This window comes from Symphalangus syndactylus, chromosome 8 (assembly GCF_028878055.3).
Source record: "Symphalangus syndactylus isolate Jambi chromosome 8, NHGRI_mSymSyn1-v2.1_pri, whole genome shotgun sequence".
NCBI lineage: Eukaryota > Metazoa > Chordata > Mammalia > Primates > Hylobatidae > Symphalangus > Symphalangus syndactylus.
In genome coordinates, this window is record NC_072430.2 from 81282942 (window position 1) to 81306027 (window position 23086).

At 42.6% G+C, this 23086-nt stretch overlaps 1 protein-coding gene across 12 annotated transcripts in view; it reads right to left on the reverse strand.

Moving 5' to 3' along the window:
• The window catches only part of NFE2L2 (NFE2 like bZIP transcription factor 2), a 164650-nt gene that overhangs the window by 7574 nt on the left and 133990 nt on the right, over positions 1-23086 (reverse strand). For 4 of the 12 annotated variants that reach the window (XM_063644790.1, XM_063644789.1, XM_063644788.1 and 1 more), the window contains one exon: positions 8104-8192. The exons of 7 other annotated variants lie outside the window; for them this stretch is intronic. In XM_063644790.1, the coding sequence (XP_063500860.1) occupies positions 8104-8192 (89 nt within the window). Of the gene's footprint in view, positions 1-2464; positions 3024-8103; positions 8193-23086 lie in introns of those variants that run through there. One more of the 12 variants, XM_063644795.1, reaches the window with a different exon arrangement.

Below are 23086 nucleotides of genomic sequence, written 5' to 3' on the forward strand. Positions count from 1 at the left end.
CAAACTGGAGCTATCTGCCTAAGCAAGATATTAAGTGTTCAGTATATTCCCATCTTCTAGGTACTAGCACCAAAAATGAAAGGAATGCATGATCCTGCAATCTTAATTGAACTCTATAAACAGGCAGTCCATGTTCCCACCTATCTCAAGAACTGATGTGCAAAGTGTGCAAAGCTCTTTGCAGAGTCAATAAAAGAAACTCAAATACTTGTCCCTGTATCTGGGGAAAAGTGCACTTTGACACATCCCTCCCTCAGTTACCCTAGACTTCCTGGGCCTGAGGTTTTTCCTTGTTAAGGAGATCCCAGGATAAAAATCAGTAAATGTGACTTTTTCATGCAACTGAAGCAATTTAGGTTGCAAACATCTGCTCACAAATCTGACTTACAAAGTATCCTTACAACCAACCCTCATGAGCTGGAAGAAAATATTGAATGGAATTTATAATTGTCAGTGTCAATCATGCCAAGAATTGAAATAACTATTTAATTTCCTTTCCTCCCCTTTTCCTTCCCATCAGATGATAATATTTGAGGGGTTTGGATGGTTTTAGCTATACATTGTTTAATTATTCCATCCTACCCAAGCATACAGATGTTAGTGGATCAAATGAGGCATGTGAGAAGTATCTCTCTATAAATGTAAAATATGCAAAGGTTTACATGGTGACAGTGATAGGCTCTACTACTTGCTGTATAAGCGAGACCAAAGTCCAGGCCAATGGATAATAATGAGGTTGTGGACCTAACTAGGGGGAGCCTAAAATAATGTTGGGACTACCTAGATGGTCAGAAAGAATGAGCCAATTAACTTCTAAAATCATGGACAGCTTCATTGCTTGGTTCTTCCTCAGCGCAGGTCTGAATTAGACTACTATTAACATGTTGTAATAAAAAAGGATTTTGATCTCAGAGATTCTGAATTATTTACAAATAATAAAGCAAATTAATAAGCAAATTAGAAGTTTTAGTGCGTATTGCTGTTGATGGTGGTTTTGTTACTGTTGGTGGGGGTAGTGGTGATGGCAGTGGGCACCCCCATATACATTTGCATACACTCTAAAATAAATGTTTACAAACATACACACACACATTCAACTGCCACTCAATTCCTGCTGTGAGTGCCCTTCAATGGACAACTCCAAACCAATTCAATGTTTTTTATTTGAATTTCCCTTGACATGACCAGAAAAAGACATCTTTATGAATCCTTATCAACAAACAGGAAAAATAAGGCATGAAGCATTATTTAGACTAGCTCTTGAGCATCCTGTTCACGTTATCTGAAACAATGCTGGACCCTGGGAGACTAAGCAGCTCCTGCGGCCCTAGCTTACTGTCTCCACCAAGAATGCCACCAAATGACAACATCCAATTGCTCTTCATTAGGCTGGGGGACATTCAGTACAATCGTAATAGGACCAAAATAGGTTTCAAAGTGTTCTGAAAGGTTTTCCTATGTATTTTTAAGTTTATATTTATGTGGCTGGGCACGGTGGCTCACGCCTATAATCTTAGCACTTTGGGAGGCCGAGGCGGGCAGATCGCTTGCACTCAGGAGTTCGAGACCAGCCTGGGCAACATGGTGAAACCCTGTCTCTACTAAAAATGCAAAAATTAGCCGGGCGTGGTGGCACATGCCTGTAGTCCCAGCTACTTGGGGGACTAAGGTGGGAGGACTGCTTGAGCCCAGGAGGTTGAGGCTGCAGTGAGCCAAGATCGTGCCACTGCACTCCAGCCTGGGTAACAAAGTGAGACCTCGTCTCAAAAAAAAGTTTATGTAATGTTTTTTCTTGCTATGAGAGGTCTCAAAACAAAACAACAAAAAAACTGCTTCATAAAAGAAAAAAGGTAAATTTGAAGCAACTATTTTGGATTCCCAAAAACCGACATCTTGATCAAATTTAGAATGCAGTAACAATAGGTTTATTGTTATGGCCTTAATGGCATACTCTGTGCTACTCAGATTTTCACATCTGTTTCAGCAGACAAAATCCTGCAGAGATTTGATACTGTACAAAACATTCAAAGCTTTATGTTAAAAAAAAAAAAAAAAAAAAAAAACAGAAGTTAACTGAAGACTCACTGTTGGGGACCACAAGATCACTACTGTGTTTTGTGCTAAGCTAATATGCACCGACCATTTCCTGTAAGGAGCCGTGTGACTGGGCACATGATTTATTCCAAAATGACCCAGCTCTCTGCAAGGCTCACACATCATCTAAGAGGAAATAATCGTCTGGGTGGAGCCCATAACAAACAAGAACATGACACTGGACAGGAGGAAAGGGAAGTGCCTAAGGAAGAACTAGAACTGCTCTTCTGCATAGAAATCCAGGGCTTTGAGGAAGTGCAAGTCCCCCATGGAGGAAGGCCACAGTACAAAGTGTTAGATAAGTAGGGTTTGGGTAGAGAGAGGAAAGCAGGTAGATGGGTTGCACAGCACTCCACAGATACTTCCTTACAACGGATGAGAAAGCTTCCCAAGGGCCATGCGAGCACTGGCCAGGAGCCTTTGCATGGCATATGGAGCAAATGCCGTCTGCCACTTGGTGTCTGAATTTTTTTTGCTCTTGTCCTTTAGTGATTCCTGAGTGTGTTCCAAATTATGTTGCTAGCTTGGCTTAGACAAAAGAAGACAATTTGATAAGAAACACAAATGTTGGACAATTCATGTTAAATCACCATCTGGCCTAACAGAAATATTCATGTTTAAAAAATATATATCATCATTTGCCAACTGGGTAATCTGTTACACATTTTAGGGAAATCTGAAATTGGACAATTAACTCATACCACTTTAAAACAAACATCTTTGTACCAGGATAAACAAAGAAGAAAGGACTTGAACACAGAATCCATATTAAATATGTCTTTTGCAAGTCAATTTTAGTGCCTTGAATAAACCAGCATTTATCATGCTTAGATGATCCAAAATATCGGAAAAGATAAAGCAAAGATAATACAATCCCTGTCCTAAATTAAAGCTATTCAGTAAACTGAGACAAAGTATTTGAAATGAAAAATAATCTTTTAGACACTCAAATGTCTAATTAAGGCTTGTACCTCCCATTCCCCCAAGTCTCCCTTCCCTCTCCTACCCTCTACCTTGCCCTGAGAATGACAGGAAGGTGGTGGGAGATTTCCTTCTAAAAATAAATTTCATCAATAAACTGTTAAAAAAATTAATTATACACACTACTAACTCTCAACAGAAAGCGAAACTGAGCCTTGCTCTAAAGAGAAAACTGATCCTTGCTCTTTTTACTTTAATGTAGTATAAAGTTGGAATGTCTTAAGTTATTTCTTCTTAAAATCATGTATTTCCATTAAAAAAATAAATCTTATTTTAACGTTATTCCCCTGAGATCCTTCCTTCATCCAAATCTTATTTACCAGCATTCAGAGTCTAAGTTACACTTGATTATATTTTTCTTTCTTTCATTTCATTCTTCATATTATTCCCAGGTGATTATATTATTTACCTAAAAGCTAAATCTGGTTCAATGTTTTTTTCCATAGACACTGCCCAAGTATTTCTGAACAAAACCAGGTGGAACATGAATCATATCCTACCATCTGGATGAATATAAACCAAATTAAGAGCTATATGAGGCTGCAAAAACATTTGAGGGCATGCTTGAATTTTGAGGAATTGATAAAATAACAGCCAGGCACGGTGGCTCACACCTGTAATCCCAGCTCTTTGGGAGGCTGAGGTGGGAGAATCACTTGAGCCCGGGAGTTTGAGACCAGCCTGGGCAACATAGACCTCAACTCTACAAAAAAATTTAAAAATTAGCCAGACATGGTGAGACACTCCTGTAGTCCCGGCTACTTGGGAAACTGATGTGGGAGGATCACTTGAGCCCAGGAGATGAAGGCTGCGGTGAGCCATGATCACGTACTGCCCTCCAGCCCTGTCTTAAAACAAAACAAAACAAAAGCAAAAACAAAACAAAAACAACAGAGATCTCCTTCATTTACAAATCTCTACCCTGCAGTCGTAATCCTTATTAAATAAAGCAAAATGACACCAAGCAGATGTGTTCTTAAAATACGTCTTGCTGATGACTATTACATGTCATAGACATGTACCTGCCTATTTACTTCTCTGGCTTTTCTCACACTGCATTACAAGAATATAGCAATACCAATTGTTTTCTCAGCAAGAATTCTAGGTCATTCTTTCTATTTCCCACATTCCAGTACTTTTGGTTTTACTAGACTGATTTGCTATCTTGATTGTGTTGCTACAATAATTGTAAAGTAAGTGATTAAAATACAGAAACACAGAATACTGGAGACAAAAGGGGCCTTACAGCCATCTAGGCCGAGTGTAAATGTTGCCAGGTTTATTTCTATGTAACTACAGTGCCTTAAAAAAAATAACTGGCCTAGCAACATGTTGTATACATCAGCAGAGACACTTAAGAGGTAGCAACAGTTACCACGAATCCAAGTTTTCCTTTCCCTTATCTTGAAAAACTAGAGACTTTTAGCAGCATAAAAAAGCCCAAATACACACAAAGACGTATTATTCAATAAGTTAAAACCCTAGTTCACAAATTTACCATTCCCTGAGTTATAGAACCATTTTTCTGCCCTTTTATCTTTCCACCAGAAAGTGGTCCAGTTTCTTCAATCTGGCAGGTTACTATGTGCAGCCGTTTTCATGGGCTGCTTCCTGTTCCCAAACAAGTTCCTCAGTCATGACTCAATCTAAGAAATATGATCCAGCCAATTTACTGGAACTCTCACCCATTATGCTTGTCTGTAAACTGCAGAGCATGATGCAAAGATAAAGCAAAACTGGAAAGTGAAGAAAGCAAGAATTTGGATTATTTTCTCAAGAGGCACATGCAGAGTTCAGTCAAAAAGATGTCAGAAAAAAAAGTTAATTTCCAAAACAGCAAGTGATCCTACCTGCTACAAAAAGCACATGGTGCTGAATTTTCCATGAGAGGTTTCACATCTGGGTCCCCAAGGAGGTGTTTTTTTTGTTTTTGTCTCTCTTTTTTTTTTTTGGTGGTTTGTGTTTGAGTAGGATACTGCTGCTAGGCTTCAAAAGACTTATGTAAGGGTTTCACTCCTTTGCTGAAAGAATGGCTTGGTTTGACAAGCAAACATTAGGATAAATTTTCTAATCTCTTCCCCATTTTTGAACAAGCCATGCATGTATTGAGTTCTAAATGCTGTCCTCCACAGAGAGGAACTTCTCACCTTTGGGATTAGGTCTTCTACTGCCCTTAGAATGATCCAACCCTCCCCACTCCCGACCTGACCCCTGCCATATTACCAACAGAACCTTCAGGAACACTGGATCCAACTCCCTAACCTACTTTACCAAACTCCACAGAAATTAACTGGGCATGGACTAACCAGGTGGCTCAGATCTCCACCTTGAGGTCAAACAGCTTTGCTGCCCATGCTGGTGTACCCTCCTCCTCCAAGGAAGTCCACCATGAGGGTGGGCACACATAATCCAGCACATTCACACCGTAGGGCTTCTACAGATACTTCTGCCACTTCTAAACTCCCCAAGTGATCCTTTACCCTCTTTTTTGATCCTGGATTTGTAAAGATAAATGTAAAGATAAAGTTCAATCCTTGGGGTCCTTTTCAGATTTTTTTTTTTTTAAAGAGATAAGAGTCTTGCTCTGTTGCCCAGGCTGGAGTGCAGTGGCACCTTCCTAGCTCACTGCAGCTTCTAATTCCTAGGCTCAAGTGATCCTCCCACCTTGGCCTCCCAAGTAGCATGCATCACCATGCCTGGTTAATTTTTATTTTTTGTAGAGATGGTTCTTGTTATGTTACTCATGCTGGTCTCAAATTCTTGGCCCCAACTGATCCTCCTGCCTTGGTCTCCCAAAGTGCTGAGATTACAGGCATGAACCACTGTGCCTGGTCAATTTTCAGATGTAACTACCTACAAATAGCTAAAAGTAATAATAAGTCAGTACAGTCAGTCATCCAGGCTTAGGGGCTAAGTAAGTACTAAATGCCATTTACTGCTGCTAGCCAGAGACCTTGTGTGCTGGTCATATGAATTTTAGATACATTTTATTAACAATATTATTATACGTATAAAACACTTAGCTTTAAAAAAAAAATAGATCCTTGCTGGGTGCGGTGGGTCACGCCTGTAATCCCAGCACTTTGGGAGGCTGAGGCAGGTGGATCACAAGGTCAGGAGATCGAGACCATCCTGGCTAACACGGTGAAACCCCGTCTCTACTAAAAATACAAAAAAATTAGCCAGGCGTGGCGGGTGCCTGTATTCCCAGCTACTTGGGAGGCTGAGGCAGGAGAATCGCTTGAACCCGGGGAGGCAGAGGTTGCAGTGAGCCAAGATCACGCCATTGCACTCCAGCCTGGGTGACAAGAGCAAAACTCTGTCTCAAAAAAAAAAAAAAAAAAAGTTAAAACTTCTAGAATGGTGGTGGTTATAAAGGTAGTGGTCAAGATCAACAAGATTAGTGTAAATACCCTAAGTGGATCACTAATCCATCTACCCATCAAATACCACCCCTCAGATGCCAGGGATACAAAGATGAGTAAGAGACAGTCTCTGATCTGAGTTATGAGACAAAGTGATGAGAAGCAAGTAGAAGCCCAGGCAGCATGGAGGAGGTGCCACTAATCTGCACAGAAAGACCTCACAGAGGAGGTAACAACTGCCATAAAGTGTATAACTGGCCTACTGTGTGAATATCCTTCCAATAAACACGGGTTAAATCTATTTTCCAAAGGCCCAGCCCAAGTGGGCATTTGAAAGCAAAGGAGGCTATGGAGGTGGCAAGAACACACAAGAAGTAAATAATCTCGGCTCGGTGCGGTGGCACACGCCTGTAATCCCAGCACTTTGGGAGGCCCAGGCGGGCGGATCACGAGGTCGGGAGATGGAGACCATCCTGGCTAAGGGTGAAACCCCATCTCTACTAAAAATACAAAAAATTAGCCAGGTGTGGTGGTGGGCACCTGTAGTCCCAGCTACTCAGGAGGGTGAGGCAGGAGGATGGTGTGAACCCGGGAGGCGGAGCTTGCAGTGATCTGAGACTGCGCCACTGCACTCCAGCCTTGGCAACAGAGAGACTCTGTCTCAAAATAAATAAATAAATAAATTCATCTTCATTCTCTTTATACATCCTTCGTCTCCCTTCTTGGTGGTGGCAATATTTTCCCTCATCTCCTCCCCAAGAGGCTCTTAGTCTCTAGCTCAAGGAAAATTCTCATACATAAAGAGACTTCCTCCTCGTATTTTGACTTTTCAGTTAGTATGACTCATCCATCTCAGCCAAGATGGGAATTACTGTTAATGCCACACTGTCACGGAATGCTACAACTGGAAGGGACCACAGGAATCACCCAGACAGCCCCTCTCATTTTGCAAGTAAGGGAACAGGTCTAAAGGGTGAGATCATTTGTGCAGGGTCAGAGGTCAAAGGATTATAAAACTACTAAGGGTCTACTTTTCTAATTTTACAACTCTTGCCAAGTTATTTGGCAGAGGGAAAAGATCTTTGCTTCACCTTAATTCTTTTTAAATTAGCATCTCTTGCTACAGTCTGCTGGCCTCACAGGTACCTAACAGCTTCTATTACACCTGGTGTTTGCACACTTCATGGTTTACAGGAGTGTTCATGGTTGCTATCTCATTTGAGCCTCACTACAGTAGCATGAGGGAGGTGGGCCAAGTATTGTAATCTTTTTTTTTTTGAGACAGAGTCTCACTCTGTTGCCTAGGCTGGAGTGCAGTGGCACAATCTCAGCTCATTGCAACCTCCACCTCCTGGGTTGAAGTGATTCTCCTGCCTCAGCCTCCCGAGTAGCTGGGATTACAGGCACCTGCCACCATGCCCAGCTAATTTTTGTATTTTTAGTAGGGATGGGGTTTTGCCAAGCTGGTCTTGAACTCCTGACCTCAGGTGATCTGCCTGCCTCAGCCTCCCAAAGTGCTGGGATTACAGGTGTGAGCCACTGCGTCCGGCCTGTAATCTTCATTTCTAGATGAACACGTTGAGGCTTTGGGGATTAAGCAACCTGCCCCAAATCACATATTCAGCAAGTAGCAGAGGCAGGACTCCGGTCCAGACCTTCTGACCTTGAGCCTGAGAAGCTTGTCCACTGCTCCTTGGTGTTCACACCACAACAGACACGTTCTGGAAACCACTTTAGCCCCGTGCCTTCTCCCTAGGCGAGAAACTAAGAGTTAAAGGTCTGCCCTCTGGACACTCAGACTTGCCTACCCCATACAACTTAACAGGCAAATCAGGCCAATTTAACTTGCCTGAAGAGAGCTTAGCATTGAAATCAGGACAACTCACTTGCATACGGAGAGTTTTGCATTGAAATCAATCTTCCCATAAAGCCAGTAATTACCCCATACTTTGTATGTCTTACAGGGTTTTCTTACTATGGTCTGACTAAACTCATTTAGGGCACGAAAATGGCTTTTTAAAAATAGATGCCAGGTGTACGTGGTATAAAATTTAAAAGTTGCAAAAGTAATTTCCGAGTTACCTTCCTCCAAGGCAATCACTAGTATCAGGTTTTTTTTTGTTTAATTAGGAAGCCATTAAATACACACAATCGCATATAAGCATAGTATCCCACACTCATTTAATATATTTTGGAGATGGTTCTACATCAGGGCATAGAGTTGTGAGTTGTCCCTTTTTTTTTTTTTCTTTCTTTCTAAGATAGGGTCTTGTTCTGTTGCCCAGGCTGGAGTGCAGTGGCAGAATCACAGCTCACTGCAGCCTCAACATCCTGGGCTCAAGCAGTCTTCCCACTTCAGCCTCCTGAATAGCTGAGATTACAGGCATGTGCCACTATGCCTGGCTAATATTTTATTTATTTATTTATTTTGTAGAGACAGAGTCTCACTATGTTGCCCAGGCTGGTCTCAAGCAATCCTCCGGCTTCAGCCTCCCAAAGTGCTGGGATTACAGGCGTGAGCCCCTGCACCCAGACATTGTCTCACTATTTTTAATGACTGGACATTATTTCATTACACAGATGTACTGAAACAGTATTACTTAATAACATAATTAATCAGTCCCCCATCTGAATTTTGTTTCTTTTTGCCATTACAAATATTGCTATAATGAATATCCTTGTATATAAATAATTTCATAAATATGTGAGAGTATCTGTAAGATAAATACTTAAAAGTGGAGTTGCGGCTGGGCGCGGTGGCTCACGCTTGTAATCCCAGCACTTTGGGAGGCCGAGGCAGGCGGATCACGAGGTCAGGAGATCGAGACCACGGTGAAACCCTGTCTCTACCAAAAATACAAAAAATTAGCCGGGCGTGGTGGCGGGAGCCTGTAGTCCCAGCTACTTGGAGGGGCTGAGGCAGGAGAATGGCGTGAACCTGGGAGGTGGAGCTTGCAGTGAGCCGAGATCGCGCCACTGCACTCCAGCCTGGGCGACAGAGTGAGACTCCGTCTCAAAAAAAAAAAAAAAAAAAAAAAAAGTGGAGTTGCTGGGTCAAAGAGTATATACTGCCAAATAGCCCTACATAGACGTTGTACCTTTTACATTCGCACCAGCAGTGTGAGCATGCTTTCCCTATGTCTTTCCCAACTCATGTGTCCTTCACACCTTGTATCATATTGGCACAGGGTACCCACTTAATAAATACACATTAACTGCTTATACAAGGCCTCCTACATTAATTCCAGGATCATTTCAAAATTGGGCCCTTCCCCCTATCTCTTAACAATAAAATTGAGGCCAAAGAAAGGAATAAAGGCTGGGCGCCGTGGCTCAAGCCTGTAATCCCAGCACTTTGGGAGGCCGAGGCAGGTGGATCATAAGGTCAGGAGTTCAAGACCAGCCTGGCCAACGTGGTGAAACGCTGTCTCTACTAAAAAATACAAAAAATTAGCCGGGCGTGGTGGCGGGAGCCTATAATCTCAGCTACTCCAGAGGCTAAGGCAAGAGAATCGCTTGAACCCAGGAAGCGGAGGTTGTGGTGACCCGAGATCGCTCCAAGCCGAGATCGTGCCATTGCACTCCAACCTGGGCAACAAGAGCAAAACTCTGCCCCACCCCGCAAAAAAAAAAAAAAAGAAAAGAAAAAAAGAAAAAGGAATAAACTTCCACTCCAGAAGTGTCAGCCAGAAAACAGCATTTCTTTAACCACTGGTGTGTGCCTAGCCATGCTCCAGCCAAGCTAATTTTCGTTTGTGCCTTTGGAACTGGCAGCACATTTTGTAGGGGCAAGGAATGCAGAGGCTGGGGTACCCGCAGATAAGACCGAGGTTGGGCAAAGTGTCAGGAACACTCAAACATGACAGGCAACATCAGTAAGCTCAGCCTTTTTAATAGACAAGGCAGACTTGAAAAAGCAAGTCCAGCCAGGTTGACCCATCTACCGGCTCCTTAAAGACCAGGAAAAGGCTTTCTCTCTAAAGATGTATCACTCAGGAACAGGTGTTTCATGGCCACTAAACTACATTTAGAACAACCAACTGACTAAGGAGAGCTGACAGTGATCATGGAGACTGCAGTCCAAACCCCAGGTTTATAAATGAGGATCCTGAGGCCTGAGACGGCTAAATGGGCAACTGGCCCTAGGTCTGACCTAACTGAGCAGAATCCAGGGGTGGGTGGTTGTCACCTGGTCAACCTAACACAAATTAGATTTCAAGCTAGACTTTCCTACTGCAATTTCTATTACTTAAAAATTCATTAAATATTAGGAATTACTTTGAAAACTGACCCTTAGAGAACTGTTGTGTGCTATTCAAGTCTGTAACCAAATTAATGGCCTATGAAATTCTGTTATGAGAAAATTGCCCAATGTCTGACCTGTACTCTGTTTTTTTCTTTTTCTTTTCTTTTCTTTTTTTTTTTTTGACACAGAGTTTCACTCTTGTTGCCCAGGCTGGAGTGCAATGGCGTGATCTCAGCTCACTGCAACTGCCGCCTCCCGGGTTCAAGCGATTCTCTTGCCTCAGCCTCCCGAGTTGCTCGGATTACAGGCATGCGCCACCACACCTGGCCAATTTTGCATTTTTAGTACAGACAGGGTTTCTCCATGTTGGTCAGGCTGGTCTCGATCTCCTCACCTTAGGTGATCCGCCTGCCTCGGCCTCTCAAAGTGCTGGCATTACAGGCATGAGCCACCGCCCCTGGCCTCTGTACTCTTTTTTTCAGAAGACTTTCCTTCTCCAACCCGCAAGCTCTGAATATTGTGTGGTTCTCTAAGACCGTGCCTTTGCTCAATACTATAGGAATAAGAGCCTCCCAGTTCTCAGCCCTTTCAGGCAGATCATCTCCCCTGCCCAGCCTCCAGCATTACATTATCAAGTGCAAACCTGGCTCAAAATTAGCGTGGGCCCCTAAAAACTGCCCAAACAGGCATGATGGCTCACACCTGTTATCCCAGCACTTTGGGGGACCAAAGTAGGAGGACCACTTGAACCCAGGAGTTTTGATATCAGCCTGGCCAACATGGAAGACGCAGTCTCTACAAAAGAGAAAAAAAAATAGCCAGGCGTGGTGGCGCGTATCTGTGGCCCCAGCTACTCAGAAGGTTGAGGCATGAAGATCCTGGAGCCCAGGAGGTTGAGGCTGCAGTGAGCCATGTTTCTGCCACTATACTACAGCCTAGGCCACAGAGCAATACCCAGTCTCCATAAATAAATAAATAAATGAATAAATAAGGCATTTTCTTCACTCCGGATCTGGTAGAAGTTCTCTGCAGCTCTGATGTCTGCTATGTTTCCAAGTAAAACCAGGATCCAAGGCAAAGGCTATAAAGCCACTGGATCCAGTCCCCATCTGGGAGGAGGTCAGTCATTTTATAGTAGCCTCTGGCCTTGGTCTTACCACTTGCAAAAGGTTGGAGCTGGGTTAGGCGACCCCCAAGATCCCTTCCTCTAAATACCTCTGATTCTATGAAGTCCATACGTCTGAAAATAATGATTTTTTTTTTTAAATAGGCTACTTTCAGCTAAAGCAGCACTAATAGAAATATAATGCAATCCACATGGGCAATTTTAAATTTTTTAGTAGCCTAGCCTCACCAACAAAAAAAGAAACAAGTGAATTTAATTTTAACAATATATTTATTTAACCCAATATATCCAAAATTATTTTAACATGCAACCAAAATAAGAAAATTATTAACGAGGTGACAAAACACAATACACACTATAAGAAATCTTACCCAGCATGGTAACACGAAATGTAGTCTTGCCAACACTACAAGGTATATTTAGCAGAAAAATATTTTATACTATTTCTGTTTTAAAATTTAAATCAAAATTTAACGAAATTAAAAATTCAGTTCATTGGTTGCATGAGCCAAATTTCAAGCGTGAGGGACAGTGCAGCATACACCTACAATGTGGCCCTCCACACTCCTTAGGGGTGAGTTCGACGGAACTAAACTTCGGTTTTGCAAATTACTTCCTAAAGATACACTGAAATCAATGGGAAAATTCACCCTTCCAAAATACTTGAGACAGTATTTGTACTGTTAGCAATTATTTGTAAAAGCTACCTCAATAACCTGAAAGAACTGGCGTGAGTCTGAATTACTAGGAGGGCTCATGATGGCTAAATGGATCATTTTGATGTTATTCAACAATGTTAAGGTGCAGATGCTACTCAATTACCATGATTATTGCAAAGGTCATCTGAAGAATGGATAGAAGTGAGAGGCCTTAGGTGCTGGGAGAGTACTACCTGTTCCAACTAAGGATATAAATTAACCCGGAGTTCAGAAATTGTATTTCAACTGCTTTCACATGTATGAACCCACTAAATAATTATGCTGGGGTAGTGGTTACCTGGTAAGCCTTCATATTAAGATCTGAGAATGAAAGATCTCAGTGTCAAGATTCTAAGCCCAGATAAAGACAAGTATGATATAGTCTAACTAGTAACATAATGGCCACCGTTTATCTTGTACTTTCTATGTGCTCAACACTCTTCCAACCACTTGTCCCCGTGACCTCCTTTATACGCACACCAATCCACCCAGGTGGGTAGTAGTATGATCATTACTATTTTGGAGTAAGGAAACAGAAACAGAGAGGTTAAGTACTTTTGCCTGAAGACATCCCCCCATCTGATAAATGGTGACAGTGAGATCCAACTCAGGTTTATCTTGAAAGAACCAGAGTTCCTATCCACTCTAGGCTTCCTCAGGGAGGCTGCACAGTGTGATGGGCTTAGGAAGCCAGGTGGTGCCAGGTGGGGCCTCTGCTGCTACCTAGCTGTGTGGGTAACTGTGGCCTAGCCACTGAACCTCCCTGTGCTGTTCCTGCAATGGAAGGCCAAAATGATACCAGCCCTTACGGAAAAGTTTTCCATATGAAAAACAAAGGATGTAAATGCCCCTTAAAAATATCGGACAACCCAAGGATGAGGTATTAGTACTATTAACAAATTCAGCTCCTGTTGCAAATGCCAAATGACCATGAGAAGCATCTACATTTTAGGGTTCTGGATCTAACCAGTAAATAAAAAAAATAGAAGATGAGGCCATTACTTGTTTATGTATTAGCCGTGCATGGCAACAACAAAGGTAGTAAAAATGTAAAACGTTTGGCTGTCATCTCGCTCAAGGGTCTTAGATTTTCTTTCCCTTCACAGCTCTGGCCAAATTTAGTTAGGGGTAGTTATTACAAAAGAAGTGTCTTAAAGCCTTTAAAGGGTTACGAGGATGGCAAAAGGACAAGGCCACCCAGGCCAGCTCAGTTCATGTCTGGATTTAGCCTTCCACCGATGCACTCCCACTTTCTATAAACTCTCTGTCCCTAGACCTTGCCTATGGACACTGGGTTTCTAGGCCCAGAACCTCAGAGTAAGAAATGCTGCCACAAATGAAGGGCTGAATCTGGAAAGGAATCCTATGAGATGGCTTAACAATCCTCATAAGTACAAGGAATCCAGCAGACAGGCTGGAGGGTCTTCGAGAGAAGCCGGGGCAACGGGTGGGGCCTCTGCCGTTCTAGGGCACACACCAGGCCTTGCTATGGGTTGGTTTTCTGTCTCAGAAGACCTCAGTCTCCACAACAACCAGGCCCTCACACAAGGACAAGAAGACCAAGGAGAATGAGAGGTTTATAGCAAACAGCAAAAAAGGGCTTGAGTGTTTACACTGGAACTCAAGGAGGGATTTTTGCCAGGCGTGGTGGCTCATGCCTGTAATCCCAGCACTTTGGGAGGCCGAGGCGGGGGATCACGAGGTCAGGAGTTAGAGACCACCCTGGCCAACACGGTGAAACTCCGTCTCTACTAAAAATACAAAAAATTAGCCGGGCGTGGTGGCCCGTGCCTGTAGTCCCAGCTACTCGGGAGGCTGAGGCAAGAGAATGGCGTTAAACCCGGGAGGCGGAGCTTGCAGTGAGCCAAGATTGCACCACTGCACTCCAGCCTGGGTGACAGAGTGAGACTCTTGTCTCAAAAAAAGAAAAGGGATTTTTTTCAAGAAGAAATCGAATGATGATAATGATCATAACCACTATTTGCTGAATGTATGCCATGTGCTATTTCCTGTGCCCAGTTCACTTAGTTAATTCTAGGAAGATGATGTCACAGTAACATCAATCTAAAGATGATGAAATGGAAGCACACCCTATTGTAAAATCTAATGACATAATCTCTCTTTGCCTCAGTTCTTCACCTATAAAACAGGGAGAATGCTCCTCACCTCACAAGGCATAGCAAGGATTGCAAAGGGCAGAAGAGTTTGTCAGAGCACTTTGTACAGTGCCCAGTGTTGCAGAGTCCAGTGGACTGCAGCTGTTGTTAACAGCATTGCTAGATGTCCCCATCTGTCTGCTTGGGGCTCACAGGAAAAGCTCATAGGAGAGAAAAGAGAAGAAATCGTTTTTTCTTGTCTTGGGCAAATACTGCTAATCATTGTAATTGGAAGCAGGGATCAGACCGTTAAAATTTACTAAAAATAGTAAATCAATCTAAGAGAAGGGCAAAAAGAGAGAAACTCTCTCTGTGCCACCTTGAGGAAGAAAGGAATCCATTCTTTAAGCAAAATGGCAACTTCTGGCTAGTTTTTCCTCTCCTTTTGTCGATGACCACACTGGTGGATGAATATCTGTTACAGCACAGGAACAGCAGAGCATGCAAGCTTGAGCACAATCCACTTCCCTCCTTAAAAAAGGAGGCTCTAAAAAGTTATTTTTACGTGTCTAACAAGGATACAATTTAGAGTTACAATGACAGATCCTCAATATGTGTGCTGATGTCAAACCAACTAAGCCGTCACAACAATGCTCAGACCTACACCTTGGCAGGAGCCCACTCACCATCTTCCTGCCTCCAACCTGTCCATCTTCCAATTCACCTGCCACAATAACTTCCTATCCGCATCCAGTTTACGTACCTTGCCCTTTCCAGAATCTTCCATGGTTTCCAGATGCCCTGTACAAACTTGAAACGGTGCACATGAGCACTGAAGGCCCTCTATGGCAACCCCCAAGTTAACCTTGTCAGCCCCACTGGCCCAATATTCTGTCATAGTCCAGCTCATATCTGCACCATTGCTTGGGCTTCCAGCTGAAGCCTGAACCAAACAAAATCTACCTGCTTAAAAGAAAAGTCTACTTAAAATGGCAGTTCCTCCAGGATATCCTCTCTGAGCACCCCAGTTAGAAGTCACATTTTCTCATCTGCACTGTCACAGCATTGTCATGTATCACAGACTAGTTTATATTAAATATCAAGCTCCTACAGGGCAGTTAATGGACTCACACCCTCAAACTGACTGAGCAACTATTAAGTAAGCACCAGGCATGGTGCTAGACATCAGAATTACACAAAAGATTAAAATACAGTCTTTACTTAGAGGAACTCATATCCTAAGCAGAGGAGACACAGAGGAGCAATTTGAAAAACAAATATCCCTCAAGGGGGATACGTGCTGCATTATCTTGGAAGATTAAAACAGCTTCATGCCCTGAAAGTTTCCTAGGGTGTGTAGATACCTAATAAATATTTGTGGAATGAGTAAGTGTATATTATTTAGACTCACAATTCAGTATTTTCATTGTCTACCTAAGATATATGGGGCTAGAGTTCAAATTACTTAAGTAACAAAGATACCATGTTTTATAACATATATGAACCAACTACTAGTCATAGAAAAATTATTTAACATCGTTCCCATTAACAATACTTCTAAATTATTTCTTGGATATGCTACCGGAAATAAAGTATGATATCTTAAGAACTATTAACACACACCCCTTCTAATAAACAATAAAACAGATTGTAAGAGAACAAATGTGATCGTATCTTCAAATATCCTTTAAAGAATTTTGCAATGTGGACAATATAACAATCAATCAATTAACTGCTGATTAAGTGAATTTTCTTAGCAGATTCTAGTTACTTCCCTCAGGCTGATGGTCAGAAAAAGGATGAAAAGTGGGCAAACTTACTTTCCCCGCTTTACTCTCCTACCTCAGTATTCAGACTTCTTCAAAAAGTGCCCAGCAGAAAAGGTAGGTAAGCCCCAGAGATATATGACACACATGATTTTAACTTCATCTCCTTGAAAATTAAAATAGTAACAATGTTTAGTTTATCCTTTTGTTACCAATTCCTTGCAACCGTAGGTCTGAGAAATGGCAAACTTCAGCAGTAACAATTACCATATCAAATGTTGCTCTGCGTGAAGGGATCTGGACAAGCCACTCTACCTGAGTAAATAAAATATACCCAGACTCTACCTTTGTGGCACTTTCATTATATTCCATGACCTCTGTCCCATCACCTGCTTTAGGTTAGGATAAAACGTATAAACAAGCTGCCACCTGGGGAGATGGCAGGCTTCCCTACAAAAAACCAGAAAGTAATATGCTGAGATTTCCTCAGAACAAGCAGCAATGTCCTGGCTTCAAATGGTCTCTAGAAGTCCATGCACCACCGTGGTTCCACGGGGACGCCTGGATCACCCGGAAGCATTAGGAATTGTATGGAGGTGTGGTGGGGCACTTTCTGCTTGTCACAACGATCCGTGGAACAGGACTCTGCTCCAAAGAGAAGTCCAGCCCATGCGTCAACAGCGCCCCCACTGGTCCACATGGAAGGAACTCCTTGAGTGGCAGCACTGTCCTATCAATCTTTATAAAGGAGTCCCTCATTCTTTAGCAGCTGACAGAATGTCTGTAGGTCATTAGACAACGAAAAAAGAAAGAAGAGAGGGAAGGAGTAAAACAAGCAGAGAATATGGATTATGGACAGTCAAAATCCCAGTTCTGCTACCTGCAAGCAGTGTTGTCCTGGCCAATGGCTTAACCTCTTTGAAAATGTTCATTTCTTTTCCCTTTTCTTCCCCATAATCTTGCCAGTTCTGTCTGTATTCAGATGTCGCCTAACTCCAAAGTCTGGTTCTTTTCACACCATAGGAAGTGAGCTGGTAACATGAATGAAGATGAAAGACTAATTGTTTCCTCGATCTCCATTACTGCACAATTTACAGCACAATTGTACTGTTATCAAGCGAACTTTGGAAACCTGTAGCACACAGCAAGAGCCGCATGCTCCCGGGGCCCCAGACTTCCAAGAGTCCTGCAGAGGCAGAAGGGAGGGAGACGAATGAGTTTCTATCTAGGCGAGTCATGTCTACCCACATCTCTCTGAGGAAGAAAGACTTTACTTCTCAGGATCAATGAGAAGAGATATGAGGTTCCCCCAACTTAAGATGCATTCCCCCTCCTTCCTGATCCTCCCACCAAGGGTGGCCCCTGGATCACGGTTTGGAAGTCACTGCCCTAAGGATTTCACCAAACAGGCAGTGTGGTAAAGAAGTTTCTAACAGAGGGTGAAGTGCTGTCTCTGTAGGATAAGATACAACCTGCACCCACAGGATGATTCTCATTCTTGGTCCTGGTGTCTGCTTGGGAACCAGCAGGAGAAGAACATGTGGGTTGGTGAGTGGGGGCACTGCAGCTGACACAAAGTAAACCAGCCCTGTTCCAGTCCACTAGGGTTGATTTTTCTTTTTTTTTTTTTGAGACAGAATCTTACTCTGTTGCCTAGGCTGGAGTACAGTGGCATGATCATGGCTCACTGCACCTTCAAACTCCTGGGCTCAAGCCATTCTTCCACCTTAGCCTCCCAAGTAGCTACAATTGCAGGTGTGCACCACCGGACCTGGCTAATTTTTTAATTTTTTGAGGAGACAGTGTCTCAATATGTTGCCCAGGCTCATCTCAAACTCCTGGTCTCTAGTGATCCTCCCACCTCGACTTCCCAAAGTGTTGGGATTACAGGTGTGAGCCACCGCACCTGGCCTAGGGTTGTTTTTTCTATGTATATTTTAATTATGTCTCATAGAGAATCATCAAGAATAAAAATAACTTGAAAAATTGGCAAGTTTTCCTATTGCAAGTAAAAAACTCTCATTTTCCTCAAAAAATTAAAAAATTAGCCGGGTCCGGTGGTGCACGCCTGCAGTTGTAGCTACTTGGGAGGCTAAGGTGGAAGAATGGCTTGAGCCCAGCAGTTTGAAGGTGCAGTGAGCCATGATCATGCCACTGTACTCCAGCCTAGGCAACAGAGTAATTTTCCTTAAAAAATGAGAGTTTTTTACTTGCCAGAGGAAGTCACTACCAGGAATTTTAATGGTTAAAAATATTATTTTCTTTTTGCGAAATATTCATGGTTCTTCAACACTCTCTAGATGCAACAGCAAGGCTCCCTAGCCCCAGTACTGCAAAACAAACCAAAAAAAAAGTACAGGTCCTTAGTCAGCCCTCAAACACCTCAAGAAGAGGTATATAATTCCATCATGCATCATACCTCTGTGCCTGTTACCTTCACAAAAGGCAACAAAGAACTACAGTCACTCTTCCCTCTATTCTAGTCCCTTAGGCAAGGAATAGGTTGGGTGTTACATCCATGTGCAGTATTACAATTTTATGCGGAAGCAGAGCAGACAAGAGATTGTCAGGTCTGAAATAAAGCAAAATTCTATACGCCTTATCAATGGGCCCCCTAAATACACAGTCAATATTGTCCTCATATTAAGGTCATTTCTTTCACACAGACATTGAGAGTACTAATCTACTCTGAATGTCAGCTACATTCTTGCAAAAAAAAAAAGGAAAGGACATTGAATGAGAAAATGCAAGAAGTGTATGTTGCATAGAGCCTAAATCTTAACTGAAGTCCTTCTGTTTTGAGGTACTTGAATCACATTATGTACGTCGTTCAATATGAAACTCCTAAGAACAAGTAAAATAACGGGATACCATTTTCAAAATCTTAAAGCAACAAACTACTGATGACTAGAATTAGAAAAGCATGCTTCCGGAAGGGTGACTAAATACACCCCTCCACACAAAGGGGCAACGGTCAAAGACAAGACTGGAATTGCACCTTGTGAGCTCTGCCTGGCAACCTTGGCTGTGGAGGACACAGTGGACAGAGTTACCCATTCTCTTCTGGGCTTGTTCCCACCATCTGTGGTGTGGGTATATAGGGCTGGGGCTAAGCCAGCTTCAGAAGCCCCCCAACCACCACACCATCAAGTCTCTCAAGTGGGGCTGCTGTGCTGTGGCACGCGCACCCACACACAAATTGCCAACAGTTTGGAAGTTAGCCCCAGTTTCCAAACATGTCAACCCAAAAGCCATTCAGGTAGATATAAGTGGGAGCCACTATGAAGTGGGACTTTATCAGGCAGATACAAAGAAACAAAAAATGAAGTTGCTAAAAGTTGCTGTAGAGATTTAAGTCTTTTGTTTTTAACGGAGGAAGACAATGAGGCCCAGGAACACAGCTTCCTAGAGTAAGACAGTGTTCCGTCCTGGCCTCCAGGATGTCCAACACCTATCCCAAGCTTCTGAGCATTCTGTCCTCACTGGCTTCTCTCAGCGCTATTTCCAAATAATCTAGATTGCAAGTTATCACAGGCCACATTCCTGAAAAAACACAGAACAATCCTGCTGACCCACTTCAGGGAAGCCCTTTCATAACAAAGTTACCCAAATCTTCTGGAGGGGTTTAATGAGCCCAGGTTATATATATTTAGTGAGTTTCAAACACTCGCCAGGCACTTTGAAACACAGTTCCTGAATGTAGGTGTTAACTGTAAGACTGTGAAGGGCAGTGATCAAAGACAAAAGCACTTGCTTTCATGATTTAAATAAGACATCCTAACCAGATTTTCTAAATCACTATATACTTCAATGAATACCAAGCACTGAGGTGGGTCCCCTAGGGCAGGGGTCCCCACCTGCTGGCTGGACGGGTCAGTGGCCTGTTAGGAACCAGGCCGCACAGCAGGAGTTGAGCAGTAGGCCAGCATTCCCGCCGGAGCTCCACCTCCTGTCAGATTAGCAGCAGCATTAGTTTATCAGAGAAGCCAGAACACTGCTGTAAACTGAGCATGCAAGGGATGTAGGTTGCCAGCTCCTTAGGACAATCTAATGCCTGATGATATGAGGTGGAATAGTTTCATCCTGAAACCATCCTCTACCTCATTCTATGGAAAAACTGTCTTCCACAAAACTAGTCCCTGGTGCTAAAAGGTTGCGGACTGCTGCCCTAGGGCATTGGCTCTCAAACCTGACTGCTCATTAGAATTCCCTCAGAACCTTTAAAAAATAGTGATGCCTGGGCCCCACCCCCAGAGATTTTGATTTCACGAGGGATATGGCCTGGGCATTAGTTTTTTAAACACTGATGGTGAGTCTAATATACAACAGTTTGAGAACCACTGCTGTAAGAAACAAACAGAAATATACAAAGTGGAAACAACTCAAATGATCATCAACTGGATAAATAAAATATGGTATAGCCATATAGTGGAATAGTAGGCAGCCATAAAAAGGAATGACGCTACCGATATACGTTGCAACATTTTTAAACCTTGAAAACATATTGCTGTGAAAGAAGCCAGCAACAGAAGGATAAATACTGTATGATTCCATTTACATGCTATTCCATTTACATCATATGTCCAGAATAGGCAAATCCATAGGTACAGAAAATAACTGAGTAGTTACCAGGGGCCAGGAGAGTTGAGGGGAAATGGGAAGTGACTGCTAATGGATATGGGGTTTCTTTTGAGGGTGTTGAAAATTGATTACAGTGACGGTTGCATAACTCTATGAATAAACTACTAAATTCATAGGGTTGCATAACCCTGAATTAGATTAAATGGATAAATTGTATGGTATGTAAATTGTATCTTACTTTAAAATACACATATATCTATAAATTCTATCTACTATAGAGAAAAAAAGATACATAAATAAGACATGTATCAAGAGAGATTTAAAATACCATTAGAGAGGATCACCTAAGTAATACAGAAGGTAAAAACTATAAACTCAGAGGAGGCATCAAAGCCAAAGTGATCCATATTTTTCTTTTCTTACTCATTTTTCTTCTCTTACTCATTTTTCTTCTCTGATTTGAAAAAGCAATAGAGTTCAGAGCTTGTCAGTGTACAGCTGATAATACAGGCCCTAAAGTCTCAGTTCTAACCTTATTTGGAATGGCTATTTAGCATTGTCTTAGAATTAAAAAATATATATATTCAGAATACAGGCTGTTGATGGACTGTAATGACTTTCAAGAGTCAATTATCAACAGGGACTTTGAAAGATGGACTTGGAGGCCAGGCGCAGTGGCTCACGCCTATAATCCCAGCACTTTCGGAGGCCAAGGTGGGTGGATCACCTGAGGTCGGGAGTTTGAGACCAGCCTGGCCAACATAGTGAAACTCCATCTCTACTAAAAATACAAAAATTCTTGTAATCTCAGCACTTTGGGAGGCCGAGGCGGGCGGATCACGAGGTCAGGAGATCGAGACCACGGTGAAACCCCGTCTCTACTAAAAATACAAAAAATTAGCCGGGCGTGGTGGTGGGCGCCTGTAGTCCCAGCTACTTGGAGAGGCTGAGGCAGGAGAATGGTGTGAACCCGGGAGGCGGAGCTTGCAGTGAGCCGAGATTGCGCGCCACTGCACTCCAGCCTGGGCGACAGAGCAAGACTCTGTCTCAAAAAAAAAAAAAAAAAATACAAAAATTAACCGGGCGTGGTGGCACACACTTGTAATCCCAGCTACTTGGGAGGCTGAGGCAGGAGAATCGCTTGAACTCGGGAGGTGGAGGTTGCAGTGAGCCCAGATTGTACCAATGCACTCCAGCCTGGGTGACCCAGTGAGACTCTGTCTCAAAAAAAAAAAAAAAAAGACGAACTTGGTGCTGTAAGTCCTCCTTATGCCCTGGACTTGTCTTTACTAGCACTAACAGTTTGGACCAAATAAACTTACATGCTCAAATACGCAAAAAGACTTTTAAATACCAGGATTTGCAACACACAGGTATTATAGTACATATGCCATAAAAACGAATGATTAAACGTGCCTCCCCTACTCAAAGTTCTTAATATACTTAATAGTCATAGTTAAGAGTTATTTATTATGGCAGAAGCTGACACACAGAAAGCTCAAACTTTAGGTAGCACAGGATTTTGTTTAACAGTCTTGTTTTCACGTCTGGGGTATAGTCTGGTATAAGAAAGCCATCTAGGCCAGGCGCGGTGGCTTAGGCCTGTAATCCCAGCACTTTGGGAGGGTGAGGTGGGCGGATCATGAGGTCAGGAGATCGAGATCATCCTGGCTAACACAGTGAAACCCCATCTCTACTAAAAATACAAAAAATTAGCCAGGCGTGGTGGCGGCGCCTGTAGTCCCAGCTACTCGGGAGGCTGAGGCAGGAGAATGGCATGAACCTGGGAAGTGGAGCTTGCAGTGAGCAGAGATCACGCCACTGCACTCCAGCCTGGGCGACAGAGCAAGACTGCGTCTCAAAAAAAAAAAAAAAAAAAAAAAGCCATCTGTATTTCTCCAACAGTTTCTGAATGTTAATATTTAATATTATACACTTGAACATATTTTTGCTTTCATTTACAGAAAACATACCACTAGCAATTGAATAAATCTTGGCCTATACCTTAAAGCCTTTTTAATAAATGTTTGTTGGTGCTTATTTAAAAGCAGGTAGCAGTGAAATTTCAATAGCTCCTAGAAATTAGATGATCAAAGAATAAACTCTATTCTCTATTTGTGGCAAAGTTATAAT